Raw genomic sequence first — 21,811 nt, 5'->3', positions numbered from 1 at the left:
AACCACTGCACTGCGCAAAGCGCCTTTAGGCGCTCAGAGAGTTGTGCTTTTTGTTTTTTAATTTGGCTATATTTTAATGTTTTTTAATGTTTTCATTACTATTTGTGTTTTGAAATGGAAATAGTTGACTTTGGAAACATTTTGACATTAAATTTACCTGAACATTTGTAAAAATAACAAAAATATGTCCTTGACAATTGCACCAAGACGTTTTTGCCGAAAATAGGTGAGCAGTGCAAGGGTTAAGCATACTAATAAGTGCATCGTTAGTGCTTTTTTTGGGCCTGAAGCCATATTGGCAAGGGCTAAGTATGTTGAGTTTGGCTAGATATGAGTAAAGCTGCTTATAGATTAGTTTTTCAAAAATTTTTTGAAGAAAAGATTGAACTGCTAGGTTGATGTCCTCTATGTTACCTAACTCGGACTCCCAGTTGACATTATCAGTAGCAGTTATAAAATTGTCTATAGCAGTTTCATTGTGTAGTCTAAAACGTATCTCTCTTGACTCAAGAGGTGGTTTGCTAATGTTAGTTAAGAGAAATGTGGGGTAATGGTCTGTAGTGCAATCGGTGATTATACCTGAAGTAATCGGAGAGGTTATGTTTGTCCAGATGTGATCTAGAGTCGTGGCAGTGCTATCAGTGATTCTAGTAGGTCTAGTTGTAACAAACTAGGCTGTTGTAAGAATTATCCAGAGTGGTTTATCGACAAAAGAGAATGGGAAGCTGAGCCGCATGGTGACCTGACCCCCAGGGGAATTCGCGGTGGAAATAACCAACGCTTTGTTCATAGCTGCGTATAATGAACCATCCTATAGTATTCAGTAATTTAGAGAAAATTAGCCTTTATTCATTTTGCATTAAAATTGTATTGTATAATAGTACTGGATACAATATCAAGAGTATTCTAATTATTGAGTTTAAGTCACCATCAGTGACGTCACGAATCAGATCTAACTTTTGAGGCGGAGTGACCGGCGGTCATAGGTCATCAGGGGTTGACAGGTCTACTATTTCTCAAAGTTTTAATAACCATTTTTGTGATCGGGAACAGCTCTGCCGTTAGATGTTTGTAATTTAATTCAGTAAAATAATTCAACCAGTCTGGATCAATTCAGTACAAACAGAGTTTAATTGTTATAACTTAACCTTGCTAAAGTAACTGGGTAAGCGATGCGGAACAATACAATGTTCTAGTCTGGGGTAGACCAGACAAGAGAGAGATCAGTGTGAATACGGGAGCAGCTGGGAGAGGTCAACCATCTTACCTCTCCCCAAGACCAGCACAACATCTTAGCTGGAAAACATAGAGGTATAGTTGCTATGGTTATGTATAGAAATAGTCTCATTTGCCACTCAGGTCAAGTAGGGAGTGTTAAAGTGATAGGGAGTGAACATTTTTAGATTTTGTTTTAGTTTTTCTTTTAATAAATTAAATTTGTTAATATTTTTGCATTTCATTATTTCCATGTGTTTTTTGTGTAAACTTGTCCTGGTCACGTGGTCCACACGAGGTAAAGTTGGATTGGGCGCCGATGCTAACATCGAATCGGAATTATCATTACCGTGTAATTTATTCCACACTCAAGGTCATCATATATAGTGGGGATCAAGCCCCAAGGTTGATTAATTAGCGTGATCGATCCAGACCTCGATCATTGCTCTTGTATTACTGGTCTGGTGGTGGCAGCAGAGGTGACTCTAGGGTTTTGTTCAGAGCTTAGGTCACGTCATACTGGGTGTAGAATCCTAAGTCGGTCAATCGTCTTAGGACCACGTGGCGTGGAGTTGGCTTTGGTAAAAGTTTTGGAGTCCCTTGGTTTAGAAATAAAAGTAAGAATACGGGTAGAGGAAGTAAAGAGAGAGGAACCCCGATCCCGAGTTACATAGTGATTAAGGGTATGAGGTAGCAGGAATTCATACAGTTGAGGAGGCTAACAGCAGTAGGGTGTTCTGGCTCGCAGAGGTCAATATTAAAGTCCCCTGCGATAATTAGGTGGTTTTTGTTCAGTCTGTTATCAAGTATTAGATTTCTAAGGTTTGAGTTGAATTCGGACACATCAGTGTTAGGAATTCTATAAACTGCACCCACAGACAGGACAGACTCGGCACCCTTGACTCTGAAGCTGGCGAAGATATACTCCCCATAGCAGTCTCTAGTTCTAATTTCTTTTAAGCATGTTAGTTCTTGGTGGTAGTAAAGAGCAGTGCCACCACCTCTCTGAAGTTGACGACAGTTGTGAATTGCTGAATAGTTAGGCATGTTAAAGAGTTGAGTAGTATCCTCTTTCAACCATGTTTCAGTAAGTATAATAAAAGAGAATTTGTTGTCAATAGCTTCAATCAAGGCACTAACATCATCGAAGTGTTTACCTAGGGATCTAACATTCAAATTGATTACAGAGATATTGTGACAATGAGTTACTACATTGTTTACATCATGTGCTGCAAGATATCTGCAATTTAGATCATTAAAGTGATTATTGTCATAGATAGTGGATAAGAGGTTAAGTTCAGGGTCTATACTTGACTGCATAAAAAAAGCTGATTGCAGGAAAAACAAGGAAAGAAAGGCAAATTACAAGGTAGAAATAAGCTATAAAATAGGGAAAAAAAAATGTAGACAATACTGTGCAAAACAACCACAAAAGGGGCTTACAGGGGTACAATGGAGTAAGGGAGTATGGCTAGGCTAGGCAACCTAGGTAATAAATGAGATTAAAGAAAAAACATATAAACATGGACTACACAAAACACAAGATATAGATATACAAAACAAAAATATAAACAAGACTAAGCAATACAAAAACAAATTGAGCAAAAATGAAAAATGAGGTAGATTGCTTACAAGTACTCTCAGGTACACTGTAAGTAACAATAGATAGATAATATATATCAATATAGATAAGAATGTCACGATACAATAAGATAAGCAGTTACAGGAACAGATGAAAGCAAATCTGCTGTAAAATAGAAAGTAATTATAGCAAAACACAACAATATAATAATATAACAATACAATAAGAGCTTACAAAGTATTGAGTCTGCTAAATTAGAGAATAATTATGGCAAAACACAACAATAAATGCAAGTAAACAAAAGAATTGAAACAATTAGAGGTAGAATTAAGGTCACTAGATAGCCATGGAGGATACACAAGTTTGGTGGAGAGAACAAAAAATCAGTAGAGACATAAGATGAATGTATAAAAAAATTTGACAAATGATAATTGTAAAGTAAAATAATCTTAAAGATAATAAATTTTATTAAGCTTAGTTTTAACTTATAATTAGTATGAATTTAATTAAAAGAACAAAAATGAGATCAATAATTGATTTCAATAAATGATATAGATCAATACAAATAAATTTAAAATATAAATGGAATAGGGTAAGATTAGATTTAAGAGTAAAATTTTACAATGAAACTGAGGTAGATGCTTGCATAAGTGCATGGAGACTTGATGGATTATTTAGGAAATTATATGAATGAGAGAACATTAGGTAAAAGGTAAGGCAGAGACAGCACCTTAGACAAAGTTAGATTAAGTTAGGTTAGGCTCAGGCACTGAAAGAGTTATTTTAAGTACTGGCATTGGTCGGGTTCAGGTTTTCAGATATACCACAATCACTTAAGAAGGCCAGGAGTTGTTGGTCACATTTTATTTCATATCTTTTTCCTGTAATTTCCTTCTTCGCAAAAATCGTACCATTCCTAGTGTAGCACTGCTTGATAAGACCAGGTTTTTTTTTGCGAATTTGGCGCAGCCTGTAGAGGAGGGATCCACGCTTATATACATTAATGATCTGCCTAATGTCTCTAACATTCTGAAACCTATTTTGTTTGCTGATGATACTACCCTCATTTACTCCAACCCCAACCCACATACACTAAATGATGATGTTAATAGTGAACTAAAAAAAGTCCACTTATGGATGTCAACCAACAAACTAACACTTAACATAGAAAAGACCTACTACATCCTATTTGGAAGCAAATCTACAAATGCAATTCAGCTTCAGATTGACAATGTAAACATTAGCAATAAAAATGATGGAAAGTTTCTTGGCATATTCCTAGACAAGAGACTCAACTTCAGTACCCACATACAACACATAACTAAGAAAGTCTCTAAAACAGTTGGTATACTCTCCAAAATCAGATATTATGTTCCTAACTCTGCTCTCATCTCTCTATATTATGCACTAATCTATCCCTATCTCAACTATGGTATCTGTGCATGGGGTTCAACCACTGCAAACCACCTCAAGTCCATCATCACCCAGCAAAAATCTGCTATCAGAATAATATCAAATTCTGCTTTCAGACAACACACAGCCCCCTTGTTTAACTCCCTAAACATGCTAAACATAATCTCACTCCACAAATTCTCTTGTGTCAACTACATTTACAAAACCCTATTCTTATATGCAAATCCTTGTCTGAAACTCTTCCTGGACAGATGTAATAGGACCCATTATCACCACACCAGAAATAAATAAATATCTCTTCGATATCCCCAGAGTTAAACTTAATTTGTGTAAAAACACTATGCAAATAAAGGGACCCAGTTTATGGAACTCACTCCCTACTGAGTTGAAAAGCTGTCCAACTTTTACATCATTCAAAATCAATACTAAAAAGTACCTAATTTCATCTTCATAGTTTTTCTCTTTTTGCCTTAAAATTGCACTGTATCTATTGCTACCCAATCTCCCAACCTTTTTGTTCCCAATCTGAACATCTCTACCATTGAGATCATTGCTGTTTTCTTAAATGTGCTGCCATTCTATTGTATGGTGTTTATAAATCTTGTTTATCTGTATCTTTTGCTACCCAGTCTCCCAATCTTTATGTACTCATTCTGAACATCTTTACCATTGTGATCATTGCTGTCTTATATGTGCTGTCAATCTGCTGTATGGTGTCTATTAATCTTGTTTAAATTACTAATCAAGCTGTCAATGTAATCAGTCAGGGCTTTAATATAACAATGTGCTTTAATATACTTACTTATCTCTCTCATCTCATTTTTCTCTTGTAATGTATCTTTCATTTATCAATTCTGATTGAAATTACCTACTTAAAATTATCTGCTAGATTAAGGACCTGCCCGAAACGCTGCGCGTACTAGTGGCTTTACAAGAATGTAATTACTGTACTATGCAATGTATTCTCACAAACCCAATGTACCTTCTTGTATATATATAAATAAATAAATAAATAGTTGAGATATGGATAGATAAGGGAGTAATAGAGAGTCACCAGGGCAGAGCGTGGTACGTAATATCTGATCTTAGAAAGAATGCCCACAGTTTTTGAAACTTTTTTTGATATATTTAGAATGTGTCCCTGGAAATTCGGCTTGTGGTCAATGAGAATGCCAAGGAATTTGCCATCTAATTTGTTACAAATTTGGGTATTGTTTATTTTGAGATTTATTTGATTAGAGGATTTATTGCCAAACAGAATATAGAAAGTTTTGTCAATGTTAAGGGTGAGTTTGTTGGCAGTTAGCCAAAGATGGACTTTATTTAGCTCAGTATTTACTGTGGCATTTAGAGCAAGGGGGTCAGGACTGGAGTAAATGAAGGTTGTGTCGTCAGCAAATAGAATTGGTTTGAGGTGTTGGGAGGCATTTGGAAGGTCATTAATGTAGATGAGAAAGAGGAGAGGGCCAAGTATGCTGCCCTGAGGAACACCAATGTTGATGGGTAGGGTGGGAGAAATTGTATTATTCACAGAAACATACTGGAGCCTGTCAGTAAGGTAGGATTTGAGGTATTGCAGGGAGTGTCCTCTGACTCCATAATGATGTAATTTAAGAAGAAGGTTTTGGTGGTTGACAGTGTCAAAAGCTTTACGCAGGTCCACAAATAACCCAACAGGGAACTCATTTTGATCAAGAGCTGTATGAATCAAGTTAAGCATACTAATAAGTGCATCGTTAGTGCTTTTTTTGGGTCTGAAGCCATATTGGCAAGGGCTAAGTATATTGTGTTTGGCTAGATGCGAGTAAAGCTGCTTATAGATTAGTTTTTCAAAATTTTTTGACAAGTTTGGCAGGATTGATATAGGTCTGTAGTTGTTAACATCTGTGAGATCACCACATTTGTGGACAGGCGTTACTCTCGCTTTTTCTGGGGGGAGCCCCTACGGCTCCCTGGAGCTTATCGGGCTAATGTGTGTTATGTTAGACCGGGACATTAGCTATGGAGTTCAGACCTACCAGGGACCAGCGCCAGAACCTGGCCCCTTCAGAGAGGTTTCAGGGAGCAATGGCCCTGGAAAACCCCATATGGTTGGGGGTTTTCCTTATCTGCCATCGACCGGGGTTAGGCACCCAGAAAGGTAGGCGTAACAAAACAAACCCCACATGGTAAAAAACTACAACAAAAACCGAACAGAGAGGTAGAAAACTCCCTACAATCCCAAGGAAAACAATCAAACAATCAATTTACTGCCGCGCCGGTCGTCCGCGCAGCCCTCCCCTCCCCAGGAGGGGGAGGGGGGGGGCCCCGGACCTCACCGCGCCGGCTGCCGTCAGTTCGCAAGCTAGTGTCAACCGGGATAGACGCTTCTCTGGCCTCAAATTCCTTGGCGGTGTTTGCCTCGTGTGGCGTTCTCTGCTGTTGTTGTGGTGTGCGGTGGCCAGGAGTACTTCATCAGTGCCGGGGCTGCATGTGTCTAGGGCTTCCTTCCCTAGGCGCCCTGTGAGTACTGCCCTTGCGTGTCAGGGTTATCTTCTCTGGGGCGTTCGGGAACCGCTCCCGTAGAGGTTTTTGCTGCTCGGCATTTGCCTCGCCCTTGGGGCCAGCTGGGGCTTGGGGCCCTTGTTTGGCCTTGGGTAGGGAGTGGTTTTGTGCTGGTTAGGGCGTCAAGGTGTTGCGCGGCCTGCCACCTAAGCGGCGACCGGTTCCTGTTGCTCTGGGGACGGTGTACTTTTGCGGGGTTTTTCTTTTGTTTTGTTTTTGGTTGCCTGGTGGAGGTGCTGCCTCGTGGGCCCATAGTTCCCCTGGTATTGTTTTGGTGGTCCTCTGCTAGGCCCCCGTGCTTGTACACGTCCCAGGGGTTTTCAGTATTATCATTTACCCGTGTTTTGTTTGGGTTTCTTAACCGGTTAGCAACACCTTGCCCGGGCTTCCCGTAGTTGCTACCCTACGGGCCCTGGAAACCCCTGTCGGGGCTCGGGGACCCATGGAGGCGTCTCCCGAGTTCCAGCCTGCCTTGTGCGGGTTTGAAGGTTGCAGTGTGCCCTTGTCTCAGGGTGACAGTCACCTGTTTTGCCTCCGTCATGCTGCCTGTTGGGTCAATGACACCTTTGACCCGGAGTCTTGCGAGTCCTGTTCTCTGCTTGTGCTCAGGTTTTACTCTGAGGATGTTCCTATTAGAGTACAGGCAGCATCAGCGTTGCATGTTAGATTTAGGTTATTGCAACGCGCTAGGTCGGTTTCCCGCCTGGATGCCCCGAGGCTGCCCCGTTTTGGCTTTAGGGACCCTGACCTGGGGGCGTTGATTGCTATGGCTTTGACTCCTACGCCCTCTGGTCCTTCCCCTGTGGTTCTTCCTGCACCACCCCCCCTGTGTCCGGCTCCGAAACGTATGCGGCTTTCGGCCTTGGCACAGGATTTAGTTGGTGGAGAGACTCGGGCTGCTTCGGGGGCTGCCCCATCCGGGTCGGGGACGGAGGCATTTGAGCCGGTTCCTCCTGCCGAGGCTTCTGGGTCCCACCAGCAGGCCCCCTTGTCTGCCTTTCCCTTGGACTCTACCTTTTCTTCAGGGGTAGAGGGTTTGGAGGACGGCTCTGCCCCGGGTCCCGACGTAAGGGATCCTGGGGCTGGGGAGGAGTCGGCCTGGGGGCCTTGGGCCCCCTGTGACCCCGCTTGGGTGCTTTTGCCTTCCCCACGGGGTTTATTGTTGCAGGGGGAGGGGTTTTCTTATCCTCCCTCCCTGTATGAGTATGATTTGGGTTCGGCTCCTCCCCGTGTTCGGTTCCGGGCGCCTTTGGGTACCTCGGCTCCATCTTTACAGGGGTTTGCTACTTCCCGTCTCTCCGCGAAGGTGGCTCGGGAAGCTCTTGCTGCATACCTCTTGCGAGACCCGGGTTATGCCTCCCCAATGGATCCGTCCTCGTTTGAGTTCGGTTCTTCTTCCCGTTTTTGGGTACGTTTGGAGGTTCCGGGGTCTACCTGGCTAGCAGACTGCCCTTTCTTTTCGTTAGGGGCGTGGCATGGGTTCTGTCGGACCCGCACGCTTGATTGGCGCGAGACTGCTACTTTTATGCAGGTTTACCTGGGGGGCGAGTTTGAGCACCTTAATGCGTGCTTATTCGCTCCTGTGCTTTCTCGGGATGTTGGCCTTTTCCAGCTTCACGTGCAGGTTCCTCAGCTTTCGGCTTCATTGGTTGCGGAGGAGTTGCGCTCCCGTGGGCATTTGGCTTCGGTCTTGCGTTTCTTTTCCCTTCTCGAGCTCTCTTCTGCTTGGCTCGAGGAGGATGTGGGAGCGTTGAGTGAAGGGCCTTCGTCCGGGGCGCTTTCTTCGGCAGCTAGGGCGTCGGCTGCACTGTTGAAGCTCTTTGCGCCCATCCTGAAGGAAGCGGTGTCTCTGTTTTTTGCTTCTCGCCTCGCGTGCCGTCAGGCTGTGCTCGCCCTCTCTTTGGATTCCGCTTGGGCCCTGGCTCTTAGGTTTTCATCTCCTTTTTGTCCGTTGCTGTTTGCAGAGTCTGCGGTGTCCCAGTTTCTGCATGCGGCTTCGGCTAGTTGTCGTCCTATGGCGGACTTGTTGATTCTCCGGAGCAGTCGTTCTCGGCAGTTTCGGAGGGGTCGTGCCAGGGTTTCGGTTTCCGCTGGTCGAGGTGGGCCTTTGGTGCCGGTTTCTGAGCCGTTGTTCCCTTTGGGGTCAGCGTCGTCTGGGCGGCGCAGTGTTCGCCCTGTTCGACGGTTGGGTTCTCGTGCGGGGCGTCGGCCCTTTCGCAGTTTGCCCCATTGACGGGGCGATGGGGGGGAGGCTCGCTCTGTTTGCCCACGCTTGGTCCCACGATTTGTGGGCCTTTTCGGTCGTGTCATCCGGCCTGCGGTGGCGTTGGGCGACTCGTCCTCCTTTGGGGGGTTCGGGGCTAACAGGGCAGGTCTCTTCTCCTGCGCTTCGTCAAGTCATCTTGGAGTGGGTGCGCTTGGGCGTGGTCGAACCGACTACGTCCCTCAGGTGGGTTTCCCGCCTGTTTCCAGTGCCGAAACGGGACTGTGCGGATCTGAGGTTCATTCTGGACTTGTCCCGTCTGAACCCCTGGATTCCTTGCCCCTCCTTTCGGATGACTACTCTGTCTCAGGTCCGGCTTCTGTTGGAGCCGGGTGCCTGGATGGTGTCCCTGGACCTCAAGGACGCGTATTGGCACGTTCCTATTCATCCGGGGTTCAGGGACTGGTTAGGCTTCGTGGTAGGGCGTCACGCTTACCGTTTTCGATGCCTACCTTTTGGCCTGAATCTGGCACCTCGTGTTTTCACGCGTCTGACCCGAGTTGTGGTGACCCGTCTGCGTCTTCTAGGGATTCGGGTTTTGGCCTACCTCGACGACTGGCTGGTGTGGGCTCCCAGTCGGTCAGCTTGTCTGTTAGCCAGGGATTTGGTTCTTTCCCAGCTCGCCAGGTTCGGGTTCCTGGTGAACTGGAGGAAGTCCCATCTGGTTCCGTCCCAGGTTCGGACCTGGCTGGGTCTTGTTTGGGATTCTCGGACCGCTTCCTTGTCTCTACCTCCGGTGGCGTTGCGGCGGCTGCGGGACCGCCGTTTGCTGTTTCTGAGAGGGTCCCGGGTCACTCGGCGGTTGCTCGAGCGGTTGTGCGGGAGTCTGAACTTCGCCATGCTAGTCTACCCGCCGGGTCGGGTTTGGCTTCGGCGTCTGTTTTGGTTCCTTCGGGGACGTCCTTTCCGCCTCTCTCGCGATCGTTGGGTTCGCCCTCCGGGGGTCTTATGTCGGTTGCTGCGTCACCGTCTTCCTCTTCGGATTTTTCGGGGTTCGGTGCCTTGGCGCCTTCCCGAGCCCTCGCTCGATGTGTTCACGGACGCGTCGTCTCTCGGCTGGGGCTTTGTGACCAGTGCTCACCAGGCAGGCCAGGGACGGTGGGGTCCGTCCTTCCATCGGGCTCACAGCACGGTTCGGGAGTTCGCGGCTGTCTGGTTCGCGCTTCGGAGGATTCGGGTCGCTCGGGAATCGACCATTCGCCTCCATTCGGACTGTTCTCCGGTGGTTCATTGCCTGAACCGCGGGGGTTCTCTTCGGTCCTTGGCTCTTTGGGGTTGGTCCCTTCGAGTGGTTCGTCTGCTGGATTCTCGGGGTTTGGCTCTCCGTGCGGTTCACGTCCGGGGAGTGTCCAACGTTCTGGCGGACGGTCTGTCTCGCTTCCTTCCCCTGTCCACGGAATGGACGGTCGACGACGACTCGTTTCGTTGGACCTGCCAGACGTACGGTCTCCCAGATGTGGACCTCTTCGCGTCGGCGTGGTCCCGGCGTCTCCCTCTATATGTGACGCCCTTCCCCGACTGCGAGGCGTTCGCGGTGGATGCTTTTCGGCAGGACTGGTCGAGGTGGGGTTACCTGTACCTTTTTCCTCCGGTCCAGCTGTTGCTTCGGGTTCTGGTTCGGTTAGAGACATTCCCGGGGAGAGTAGTCCTCGTGGCCCCTTGGTGGCCGGCCCAGCCTTGGTTTCCGGTGCTTTTGGCTCGGTGCCCGAACCCGGGACGTTTCCCGCGGCTCCGCCTCTTTCAGCAGGTCGGCCCGATCCGGTACGGGGCTGGTTCGACCTTCTCCTCTGCTCTTCGCGTCTGGTCTTTTTGACGCGGGTGTATCACCATTTCTATGGTGATCAGGTGGCTTCTTTGATGGTGTCCCACCTGAGAGCTTCGTCTAGGCGACAGTATGAAGTTTCCTGGCGTTCCTTTCGCCATTTTCTGGCTCTTCGTAGGTTGTCTTTTCTTTCGGATCGGGTTGTTTTGTCCTTCCTTACTTGGCTTTTTCAGGACCGTCATTTGATGCCTAATACTGTCGCCTCGTATCGTGTGGCGCTGGCGGAGCCGCTCCAGCTCGCTTTCGGGGTGGACGTCACATCCGCCCCGTTTCGTAAGCTTTCCCGTGCTATGTTTCACCTCCGGCCTGCTCATGCGCCGCCTGAGCCGTCCTGGTCCTTGGACAGGGTGCTCTCCTATCTTTCCTCTCCTCGGTTTGTGGTGGCCCCTTCGGTTCCTGATTGTTTTTCCAAGGCTTTGTTTTTGTTGGCATTGGCCTCTGGGGGCCGGGTAGGGGAGCTTCATGCTCTCCTCCGGCGCAGGGGTTTCTGCTCTTTTGGTCCTGGGGGTAGGTTTGTCCGTTTGCAGCCTTCTCCGTCCTTTCTGGCGAAGAACGAGACGGCTGCTTTCCGGAGGGGTCCGTGGGTCATTGATGCTTGGTTGGTTCGGCCGGGGGTGCATCATGTGTTGTGTCCTGTTGCTGCACTTCGCCGTTACCTGCGCGCTTCGGCCGGAGTGGCTGGGGATGCGCTTTGGGTTGATCCGGTTTCCCTCGTTCCCTGTTCCAGGGCTCGGGTCTCCCAGGTTGTCCGCAGGGTTATTAAATCTAGCCAGCCTGCGGTCTATCCTCGCGCCCATGACGTTAGGAAGTTTGTGGCTTTGGCTGCCGTGTTTGGTAATATGTCTTGGGCTCATATTCGGGCGCGTGGATTTTGGAAGTCGAACAGGGACCTGGCCGCCCGTTATTTGGTGAATGTCCCTGCTCCTCGTCGTTCTTGTGTTGCTTTGGGTCGCAGGTTGCAGCCAGTTGTCTCGACTTCGAGTTGAGGAGTTTGTGGCCACCGCCTCCCGGGTAAGTCCCATTTTTCCTTCTCTTTGGGTATGTAGCTCCAGGGAGCCGTAGGGGCTCCCCCCAGAAAACCAGCGTTGAATGTAATGAAACGCCATTTTCTGGGTGAGCCCCGGAGGCTCCCTGGTTACCCTCCCTCCCATCCGGTCGGCGGGATTTTTCGCGTTGGTTGAAGCCTAGTTTTCGAACTGACGGCAGCCGGCGCGGTGAGGTCCGGGGCCCCCCCCCTCCCCCTCCTGGGGAGGGGAGGGCTGCGCGGACGACCGGCGCGGCAGTAAATTGATTGTTTGATTGTTTTCCTTGGGATTGTAGGGAGTTTTCTACCTCTCTGTTCGGTTTTTGTTGTAGTTTTTTACCATGTGGGGTTTGTTTTGTTACGCCTACCTTTCTGGGTGCCTAACCCCGGTCGATGGCAGATAAGGAAAACCCCCAACCATATGGGGTTTTCCAGGGCCATTGCTCCCTGAAACCTCTCTGAAGGGGCCAGGTTCTGGCGCTGGTCCCTGGTAGGTCTGAACTCCATAGCTAATGTCCCGGTCTAACATAACACACATTAGCCCGATAAGCTCCAGGGAGCCTCCGGGGCTCACCCAGAAAATGGCGTTTCATTACATTCAACGCTGGTTTTTTAGAATATCTGGAAAGGTTTGGAGTTCAAGTGACTTGTTGAAGAGCAAAGCAATAGCAGGGGCTAAAGATCTGGAGGCTTTTTTGTAAGCCTTTTGTAAGCCTTCTAATAAAAGAAGAAAGCAATGAACACAATGATAAAGTTGTTTGGATTAAGTACATAAAGATTGGGAGATTGGGTAACACTAGATACAGAGCAAATTTAAAGCTCAGTGTAGGAAACTACGAACATGAAATTAGGTACTTTTTGTATTTGTTTTTGAATGAGGCAAAAGTTTGACAGCTTTTCAATTCACTAGGGAGTGAGTTCCATAGACTAGGTCCCTTTATTTGCATAGTGTGTTTACACAGATTAAGTTTGATCCTGGGGATATCAAAGAAATATTTATTTCTGGTGTGGTGATAATGGATCCTATTACATTTGTCCAGGGAGAATTTCAGAGCATGGTTTGCATTTAAGAACAGGGTTTTGTAAATGAGGTTGACACAAGAGAATGTGTGGAGGGAGTTAATATTTAGCAAGTTAAGGGAGCTGAGTGTTGTCTGAAAGCAGAGTTTGTTATTATTCTGATAGCAGATTTTTGCTGGGTGATGATGGGATTGAGGTGGTTTGCAGTGGTAGACCCCCATGCACAGATACCATAATTAAGATAGGGCTAGATTAGTGCATAATATAGTGAGAGGAGAGCAGAGTTAGGAACATAATATCTGATTTTGGAGAGTATACCAACTGTTTTAGAGACTTTCTTAGTTATGTGTTGAATATGGGTGCTGAAGTTGAGTCTCTTGTCTAGGAATAGGCCAAGAAATTTTCCATCACTTTTATTACTGATGTTAATGTTGTCTATCTGTAGCTGAATTGCATTTGATGATTTGCTTCCAAATAAGATGTAGTAGGTCTTTTCTATGTTTAGTGTTAGTTTGTTAGTTGACATCCATAAGTGGACTTTTTTTAATTCATTATTCACAACATTATTTAGTGTATGTGGGTTAGGGTCTGAATAGATGAGGGTAGTATCATCAGCAAACAATATAGGTTTAAGAACATTAGAGACATTAGGCAGATCATTTATATATATAAGAAATAGAAGAGGTCCCAAGATGCTGCCCTGTGGCACTCCAATGGTTATTGGTAGAGTGGAAGAGGTTGTATCATTGATGGCTACACATTGGTGTCTATCACTAAGATAGGATCGGATATAGTCCAGGGCAAGGCCTCGGATTCCATAATGCTGGAGTTTAAGAGGTAGTTGTGATTAACAGTATCAAAGGCTTTTCTTAGGCCAATGAAGAGTCCAATCAGTAACTCATTTTTGTCAAGGGTTGAGTAGATTACGTCAAGGAGACTAATGATTGCATCATTGGTGCTCTTTTGGGACCGGAAGCCAAACTGGCAGGGGCTGAGTATAATGGTTCCCAGAACTGAAGGACAAGAGCTACGAGGAAAGGTTAGAGGCATTAAATAGGCAAAAACTAGAAGATAGTAGAAAAAGAGGCAATATGATCACTACGTTCAAAATAGTAACAGGAATCGATAAAATTGATAGGGAAGAATTCCTGAGACCTGGAACTTCAAGAACAAGAGGTCATAGATTTAAACTAATGAAACAAAGCTGCCGGAGAAATATAAGAAAATTCACTTTTGTAAACAGAGTTGTAGACGGTTGGAACAAGTTAGGTGAGGTGGTAGTGGAGGCCAAGACCATCAGTAGTTTCAAAGTGTTATATGACAGAGTGCTGGGAAGACGGGACACCACGAGCATAGCTCTCATTCTGTAACTACACTTAGGTAATTACACTTGGGTAATTTCCATACCTTGTGAAGTGTAAAACAAAATTTGAAAAAGTGCAAGCATTTGCAACTAGATTAGTGGCAAGGTTAAGAGGGTTATGATATGAGAATAGGTTGAAGAACTGGACCTTAATGTTGGATGACATATAAAACAGACACAACATACTGAGGGGAATAGACAGGGTGAACAAGAACAGCCTCTTTAAGTTGTGAGAAAGTAGGACAAGGGGGACACATAGAAACCGGAAAAACAAATTAGTTGAAGAAATACACTCAAACTATACAGGTGGTCAACATGTACTGAAAGAAGTAACTGTGGAAGCCACCTCCACCCACAACTTTAAGGACAAGCTTGACAAAGATTTTGATCATCAGATTAGTTGAGCACAGGTACAACAAGGGTAGTAGGCAAGTAGGCAGGGCATAAAGAGCTAGAACTCACTTTCATGTAGTCACTGATGGGTAAGCACTGAAAGGTAAGCACTTTCCTAGAAGTGCTTACTTCTAGGAAACTAGAAGACAGAAGAAAAAGAAGTGATATGATCACTACATACAAAATAGTAACAGGAATTGATAAAATCGATAGGGAAGATTTCCCGAGACCTGGAACTTTAAGAACAAGAGGTCATAGATTTAAACTAGCTAAACACAGATACCGAAGAAATATAAGAAAATTCACTTTCGCAAACAGAGTGGTAGACGGTTGGAACAAGTTAGGTGAGAAGGTGGTGGAGGCCAAGACCGTCAGTAGTTTCAAAGCGTTATATGACAAAGAGTGCTGGGAAGACGGGACACCACGAGCGTAGCTCTCATCCTGTAACTACACTTAGGTAATTACACTTGGGTAATTACTTAAGCTTATGCCTTAGAGAGGTGAAATACTCTTCCCATGGGGAAGAGTCTATGCAGTTTGTGTATAGGATTTTTTTTTTCTTTTTTAAATTTTGCTTAATTTTGATTAAGGAATTGTTGTGTAAAGTTAAACTTGTAATAGTTTATTTCCATGCTTTTCATAATTTTTGTGGTTTCATTTATTTCAGGAATCGTTGGCATCAATTGGCCAGGTGGTTAGTCATGTGGGATCTGGTGGGACATCCCCTGGGACAGAAGCTAGTGAAGCTCCACACAACTCCCTGTTGTCAGAACTTGATACTTCATACCGCATCTTAATTGAGAAATATGAAGCTCTCCTGGAAGCTCGGGAGCAGCAGCAGCAGCAACAACAGCAGCAACAACAGCAGCAGCAACAGTTGCAGCAACAGCAGAACCAGAGCACACAAGGGTCAGGTTTTAGCCATGAAAGCCTTGTTCATCCAGGAGTTGATGATATGTCTGGCCCAATGAGTTTGGTGATGACAGACACCATACATGATTCCGCCATCACTATGAAGTGCCAGCGGTGTCATACCTGCACCTGTGACCTTAAGCCTTCTGTTGGTCGCCCTAAAAGCAATATGGAAGAGTTTTCAGAGGTGGAGACATCATCATCTGGTTTTTCAGATGGAGAAAGTAGGCTGAGTAACAAGGCAACACAAACTGGAGAAGAGACCCCACACCGTGAGATTTTTGATGACTTGACACCAACGCCAACTTTATCTGCCAAATGCTTAGACCTGAGCTCCCCTATCAACCCATGTGATAAGAGATTCCAGGCAGCTCCTGAGTATAAAAAGCTGTTCCAGGAGATTTTTACTGTCTTGAAGAAAACTGTAGATGAAAAAGATACTCAGACTCAATCTTCCAAGACCCCTCAGGTACAAGAAAAGATGTCGCAGGAAGTAAATTTTAGCAACGAAGCTACTCCTATCAGAGCTGATGACTTCAATAATTCTACAGTTATTGAAGATTCTAATATGTCTCTTGATAAAAATGAAGAATCCAAGTCTTCACCTGCAGAAATCTATGACATTGCATCTGCTCCAGATAATGTAGACTCTAAACTTCAGTGTATTGTGGAAAAGGAAATTGCTACTGTTATAAAAGAACTGAACCTTTCCGAAACTTCTCAGATTTCTGAGAATATATGTACAGAGGGCTTGAGTTTACAGGAGAAGAAAGAATGCCACATTACAGCAGAGGATCAACGCATTATCCACAAGCCACCCCGGCCTGATACCCTGGACTTGGGTAATGGCTCACGACCATCCAGCAGACAGAAGCGTCGTCGCCGTCACCAGCGCATTCGCCTAGACTCCTACCAACAACAACAGTATCAAGGTCAATACCAGTACACTCACGGAAGCCAGAGTCTGAATCACACTAATCATGGACAATTAAGCTACAGACAACACAGAAGGGACAGAGATTCCTATCAGTTGCATAATCAGAGGCAACCACAGGATGAATTCCCTACCTTACAGCCACAGTCAGAAGAAGAAGTTGGCAAGACTCGAATTGTCTATAATTCAAATCGAGGTCGCTGTGAACATCACAGATCACGCAGACACAGAGATCGTAGCAATAATGGCCAACATCACAAGAATCCTCAAAATGATAATGGTGACATTAAGCAACATTCCCAAAGTGAAAGTCAAAGGCATCAAACTTCTAACTCAGACGCGAGAGTGAAGCCAGCAACACCCAAGATTAATTACCCGTCCGTTGAAGTTGCGAAATTAAGAAAACTTGAGATGACATACGCAGAAGCTCTGAAACACTCGTTACACAGATCCTACTATAATCGTAGGTACTGATAGAGGTCCACATATTCGACGACAAAAAACATATGACTTTTGACATGTCAGTTAATGCATTAAATGTGCAGTCATATTCTGTAAAGAACTGAATTAAATTTTAGATAATAGTGTTGCAAAAGCTTCATTTGTTATGTTCTTTGTCTTATTTTATTTGATGGGTTGTGTTGTAAATATAATGATGTATATACATAGGTACACTCAAGTCATTGTAAGATATTATTTCTTTGGGTATATATATATTTATTTCTCTTAGTGTGCCAAGTAGCATTTAGTAGCTTGTAGTTTCTTCTGTTTATGTCCCACTTTGTTAATATATCGTTAATTATGCCACACCTTGTACGTCTGATGTCTCGTCACCTCTTCCCAGTTTGCTGTTACTGGTTGTGCATTTTGACTTCAGAACTCAATTTAGAATCCCTCCCCCTCTCTTTTGGAAGCTACTTTTGAGTACACTGTTAATTTTCTCTCTATGTTTGAGTAACCCAGTTCATGTGCCAAAGAACAGGCTAACTCTTTAATGCCCACAAAACTGTCACTTGGAATCATTTGCACGTCTCTGGATCCAGATTTCAAAGAGGAAATTTACCCAAGGATTCTGATTTTCCTTGAAACCCTAAACACTGTATTTTAAGGAAAACTGTTGTTTCAGTGTCACAAGTACTTGAGAGCTGGTACAGTATTTCATGTACTTCAAAGCTGGTAATGTCTCATGTGCTTGAGAACAGACCTATTGATTTCTAGTCTAATCTGAATTTTGTAATATATACAGTACTATATATCTATGTTATAGAGAATCTACGGTCACATATTTGGCAACTTATCAGAATGTGTTCCATTTAATAATTTGATCAAGTGCAATATTACCATATTCCAGCCAGTGTTTTCAGCGACAGTTGCAATTATCAGTCTCAAATGTTAAAGGATATTTTTTGAGCTGGAAGATTAGATGTGTTTGCAAAGTTTGAGTTGTACACCCGAGAACTGATGATTTCTGTATTGCGTTTATCTTTAGTTGGAGGGAATTTTGTGTTTGATTTATATAAACAAAACAGACATGACTTTTCTGTTACGGTCCTCGAATAATAGTTACTTAGTCAGTTTCATGTTTTAATAGCATTAATTGATATTCAATAATTCAATATACTATGTGTATATGTATGTATGTGTAGTTTGTTATATTATATATATATATATATATATATATATATATATATATATATATATATATATATATATATATATATATATATATATATATAATAATAATAATATACACACACACACACACATGCATACATACAAACACACACTCTCTCACAATTATATACAGTGTGTTTTTGTTGCCTGCGCGCGCGCACACACACACACACACACACACACACACACACACACACACACACACACACGCAAACAGTAAATAATAAAATACACATATAATAAATAATAAAATACACATACAGTAAATAATTCAGTACACGTACAGAGTATATAGTAAAATACACATACACACATGCATATATATATATATATATATATATATATATATATATATATATATATATATATATATAATACAGTATTATATATATATATACACACACACACACACACACACACACACACACACACACACAGTATATGCAATAAATTAACATATGTGTTGCCATCATCATGAAAACCAAGTTTGTAATGCTATGCAAATTATGTATGAGAAATGTTCATAGATAAATATTATTTGTGATAAAAATGTTCTTTAATCTGATCCTGTTCTAAACATGTGATCTTTTCATTGTAAAGTCTCTAAAAACTTAAAAATGCTGTGATTATTCACTCAGAATTAAAGGAGTATTGTAGACTTGTATCAGGAAAAGCTTGAATAGTTATTAAGTAAGTAAAAAATACCTCCTCCTCAGCCAAGGTTCAGCAAAAACTCTACATTATGTATCGTGTATCTTGAGTGCTGATCTCTTCTCTACATTTGTACAGCCACTGTAGTTGTGTGTCCTAGCTTGCCTTGGGTTAGCAGTGCAGTGCAGGTAGCTTGTAATGTAAGCTTAAATGCTGGACCAGGAAATATTAAACTATGTGATGAATAAGGTTCGTTTGATCTATTTACCCTGCAGTTTAAATTTTACATGTCAGTTCCATCATTATTTCATCAATATCATAGACAGCTTAGACTTTTTTGTCTCTTTTAAAGATTTTAAAAGATAATGGAGTCAAATCAACAATCGTAGCTGGAAAGGTGTTTTAATACATCATGATGATCTTAATAATAATAATAATAATAATAATAATTTTTATTTAGGCAAAGGTACATACATAAAGAGATTTTACAAAGTTTGTTGGCTTTATAGATAGAGCTAGTACATACAATGCCTAAAGCCACTATTACGCAAAGCGTTTCGGGCAGGAAAAAACACTAATGACTAAAGCTTAAAACTAATGGGTAAAAAGAACAAAATGTGTTGAGTACAAATAAAAATAGAGGTAAAAGAGGGAGGAACATTGTTGAAAAAGCAGCACAAATACAATTACAAATTATTACAGAAAATTACATTCAAACAGCGTTGATTTGAAAAACAAGAAAAAACAAAAAACATGGGTTGACAATAGAGGGGTAAGGTAGGTTACAGGGAATTTATTAGGTATAGCTTCGTTTTTAACTTAAACTGGTTGAGAGAGGTACAGTCTTTAACATGGTTGGGAAGGTCATTCCACATTCTGGGCCCCTTGATTTGTAGAGCATTTCTAGTTTGATTAAGTCGTACTCTAGGAATATCAAAACTGTATTTATTTCTGGTGTGGTGCTCATGGGTTCTAATACAACCTTCTATGAAGCCTTTGAGATCAGGATTGGCATTATAGTTTAGCGTCTTATATATGTATAATACACATGAGAGAATGTGCAGTGACTTTTTTCGCCGCTAGCGGCCAAAAACCGTGCGATTTTCACAGCTGGCGGGCAAAAATGACGCAATTTAAGCCGCTACCAGCCAGAAATCGCGCGATTCAAGCCGATAGCGGCCAAAAATCGTGCAAATTTCGCCGCTAACGGCCAAAAATCGCGCGATTTTCGCCGCTAGCGGCCAAAAACCATGCGCTTTTCGCAGCTGGCGGGCAAAAATCGCGATTTTCGCCGCTACCGGCCAAAAATAGCGCGATTTTCGCCGCTAGCGGCCAAAAACCGTGCGATTTTCTCCGCTAGCGGCCAAGAATCGGGCGATTTTTGCAGCTGGCGGGCAAAAATCGCACGAATTTCGCCGCTACCTGCCAAAAATCGACCGATTTTCGCCGCTAGCGGCCAAAAAAGGGGCTATTTTCGCCGCTGGCGGCCAAAAATGGGGCGATTTTCGCCGTTAGCGGCCAAAAATCGTGCAAATTTCGCAGCTAGCGGCCAAAAATGGAGCGATTTTCGCCGTTAGCGGCCAAAAATCGTGCAAATTTCGCCGCTGGGGGCTAAAAATCGGGCGATTTTTGCCGCTAACGGCCGAAAACCGTGCTATTTTTTACGCTAGCGGCCAGAAACCATGCGATTTTTGCAGCTGGTGGGCAAAAATAGTGCGATTTTCGCCGCTAGCGGCCAAAAATCGGGCGATTTTTGCCGCTAACGGCCGAAAACCGCGCTATTTTCGACACTAGCGGCCAGAAACTATGCGATTTTTGCAACTAGCGGGCAAAAATAGCGCGATTTTCGCAGCTACCGGCCAAAAACCGTGCTATTTTCGCCGCTACCTGCCAAAAACCGCGCGATTTTCGCCGCTAGCGGCCAAAAACCATGCGATTTTCGCAGCTGGCGGGCAAAAATCGCGTGATTTTCGCCGCTACCAGCCAAAAACCGTGTGATTCTCGCCGCTAGCGGCCAAAAACCGTGCGATTTTCACAGCTGGCGGGCAAAAATGGCGCGATTTAAGCCGCTACCAGCCAAAAATCGCGCGATTCAAGCCGCTAGCGGCCAAAAATCGTGCGAATTTCGCCGCTAGCGGCCAAAAATCGCGCGATTTTCGCCGCTAGCGGCCAGAAACTATGCAATTTTTGCAGCTGGCGGGCAAAAATAGCGCGATTTTCGCCGCTACCGGCCAAAAACAACGCGATTTTCGTCGCTAGCGGCCAAAAACCATGCGATTTTCGCAGCTGGCGGCAAAAATCGCGATTTTCGCCGCTACCGGCCAAAAATCGGGCGATTTTTGCCGCTAACGGCCGAAAACCGCGCTATTTTCGACGCTAGCGGCCAGAAACCATGCGATTTTTAAAGCTGGCGGGCAAAAATCGCGCGAATTTCGCCGCTACCTGCCAAAAACCGCGCGATTTTCGCCGCTAGCGGCCAAAAACCATGCGATTCTCGCAGCTGGCGGGCAAAAATCGCGTGATTTTCGCCGCTACCGGCCAAAAACCGCGTGATTTTCGCCACTAGCGGCCAAAAAAACGGGCGATTTTTGCCGGTAATGGCCGAAAACCGCGCTATTTTCGACGCTAGAGGCCAGAAACCATGCGATTTTTGCCGCTGGCGGGCAAAAATCGCGCGAATTTCGCCGCTACCTACCAAAAATCGACCGATTTTCGCCGCTAGCGGCCAAAAAAGGGGCTATTTTCGCCGCTAGCGGCCAAAAATGGGGCGATTTTCAACGCTAGTGGCCAAAAATCGTGCAAATTTCGCCGCTAGCGGCCAAAAATCGTGCGAATTTCGCCGCTAGCGGCCAAAAATCGCGCGATTTTCGCCGCTAGCGGCCAGAAACTATGCGATTTTTGCAGCTGGCGGGCAAAAATAGCGCGATTTTCGCCGCTACCGGCCAAAAACAACGCGATTTTTGTCGCTAGCGGCCAAAAACCATGCGATTTTCGCAGCTGG

At 44.4% G+C, this 21,811-nt stretch overlaps 1 protein-coding gene across 9 annotated transcripts in view; it reads left to right on the top strand.

Annotated features, from left to right (window-relative positions):
• The window catches only part of Cen (cerebellar degeneration-related protein 2-like), a 621,507-nt gene extending 602,449 nt beyond the window's left edge, over positions 1-19,058 (top strand). For all 9 annotated transcript variants that reach the window (XM_069314440.1, XM_069314434.1, XM_069314438.1 and 6 more), the window contains one exon: positions 15,307-19,058. In XM_069314440.1, the coding sequence (XP_069170541.1) occupies positions 15,307-16,959 (1,653 nt within the window). In that variant the 3' untranslated portion in view covers positions 16,960-19,058. The remainder of the gene's footprint in view (positions 1-15,306) is intronic.
• Positions 19,059-21,811: the final 2,753 nt, after the last annotated feature.

Source organism: Procambarus clarkii, chromosome 79 (assembly GCF_040958095.1).
Source record: "Procambarus clarkii isolate CNS0578487 chromosome 79, FALCON_Pclarkii_2.0, whole genome shotgun sequence".
NCBI lineage: Eukaryota > Metazoa > Arthropoda > Malacostraca > Decapoda > Cambaridae > Procambarus > Procambarus clarkii.
This window is presented reverse-complemented; position numbering and strand designations above follow the sequence as displayed.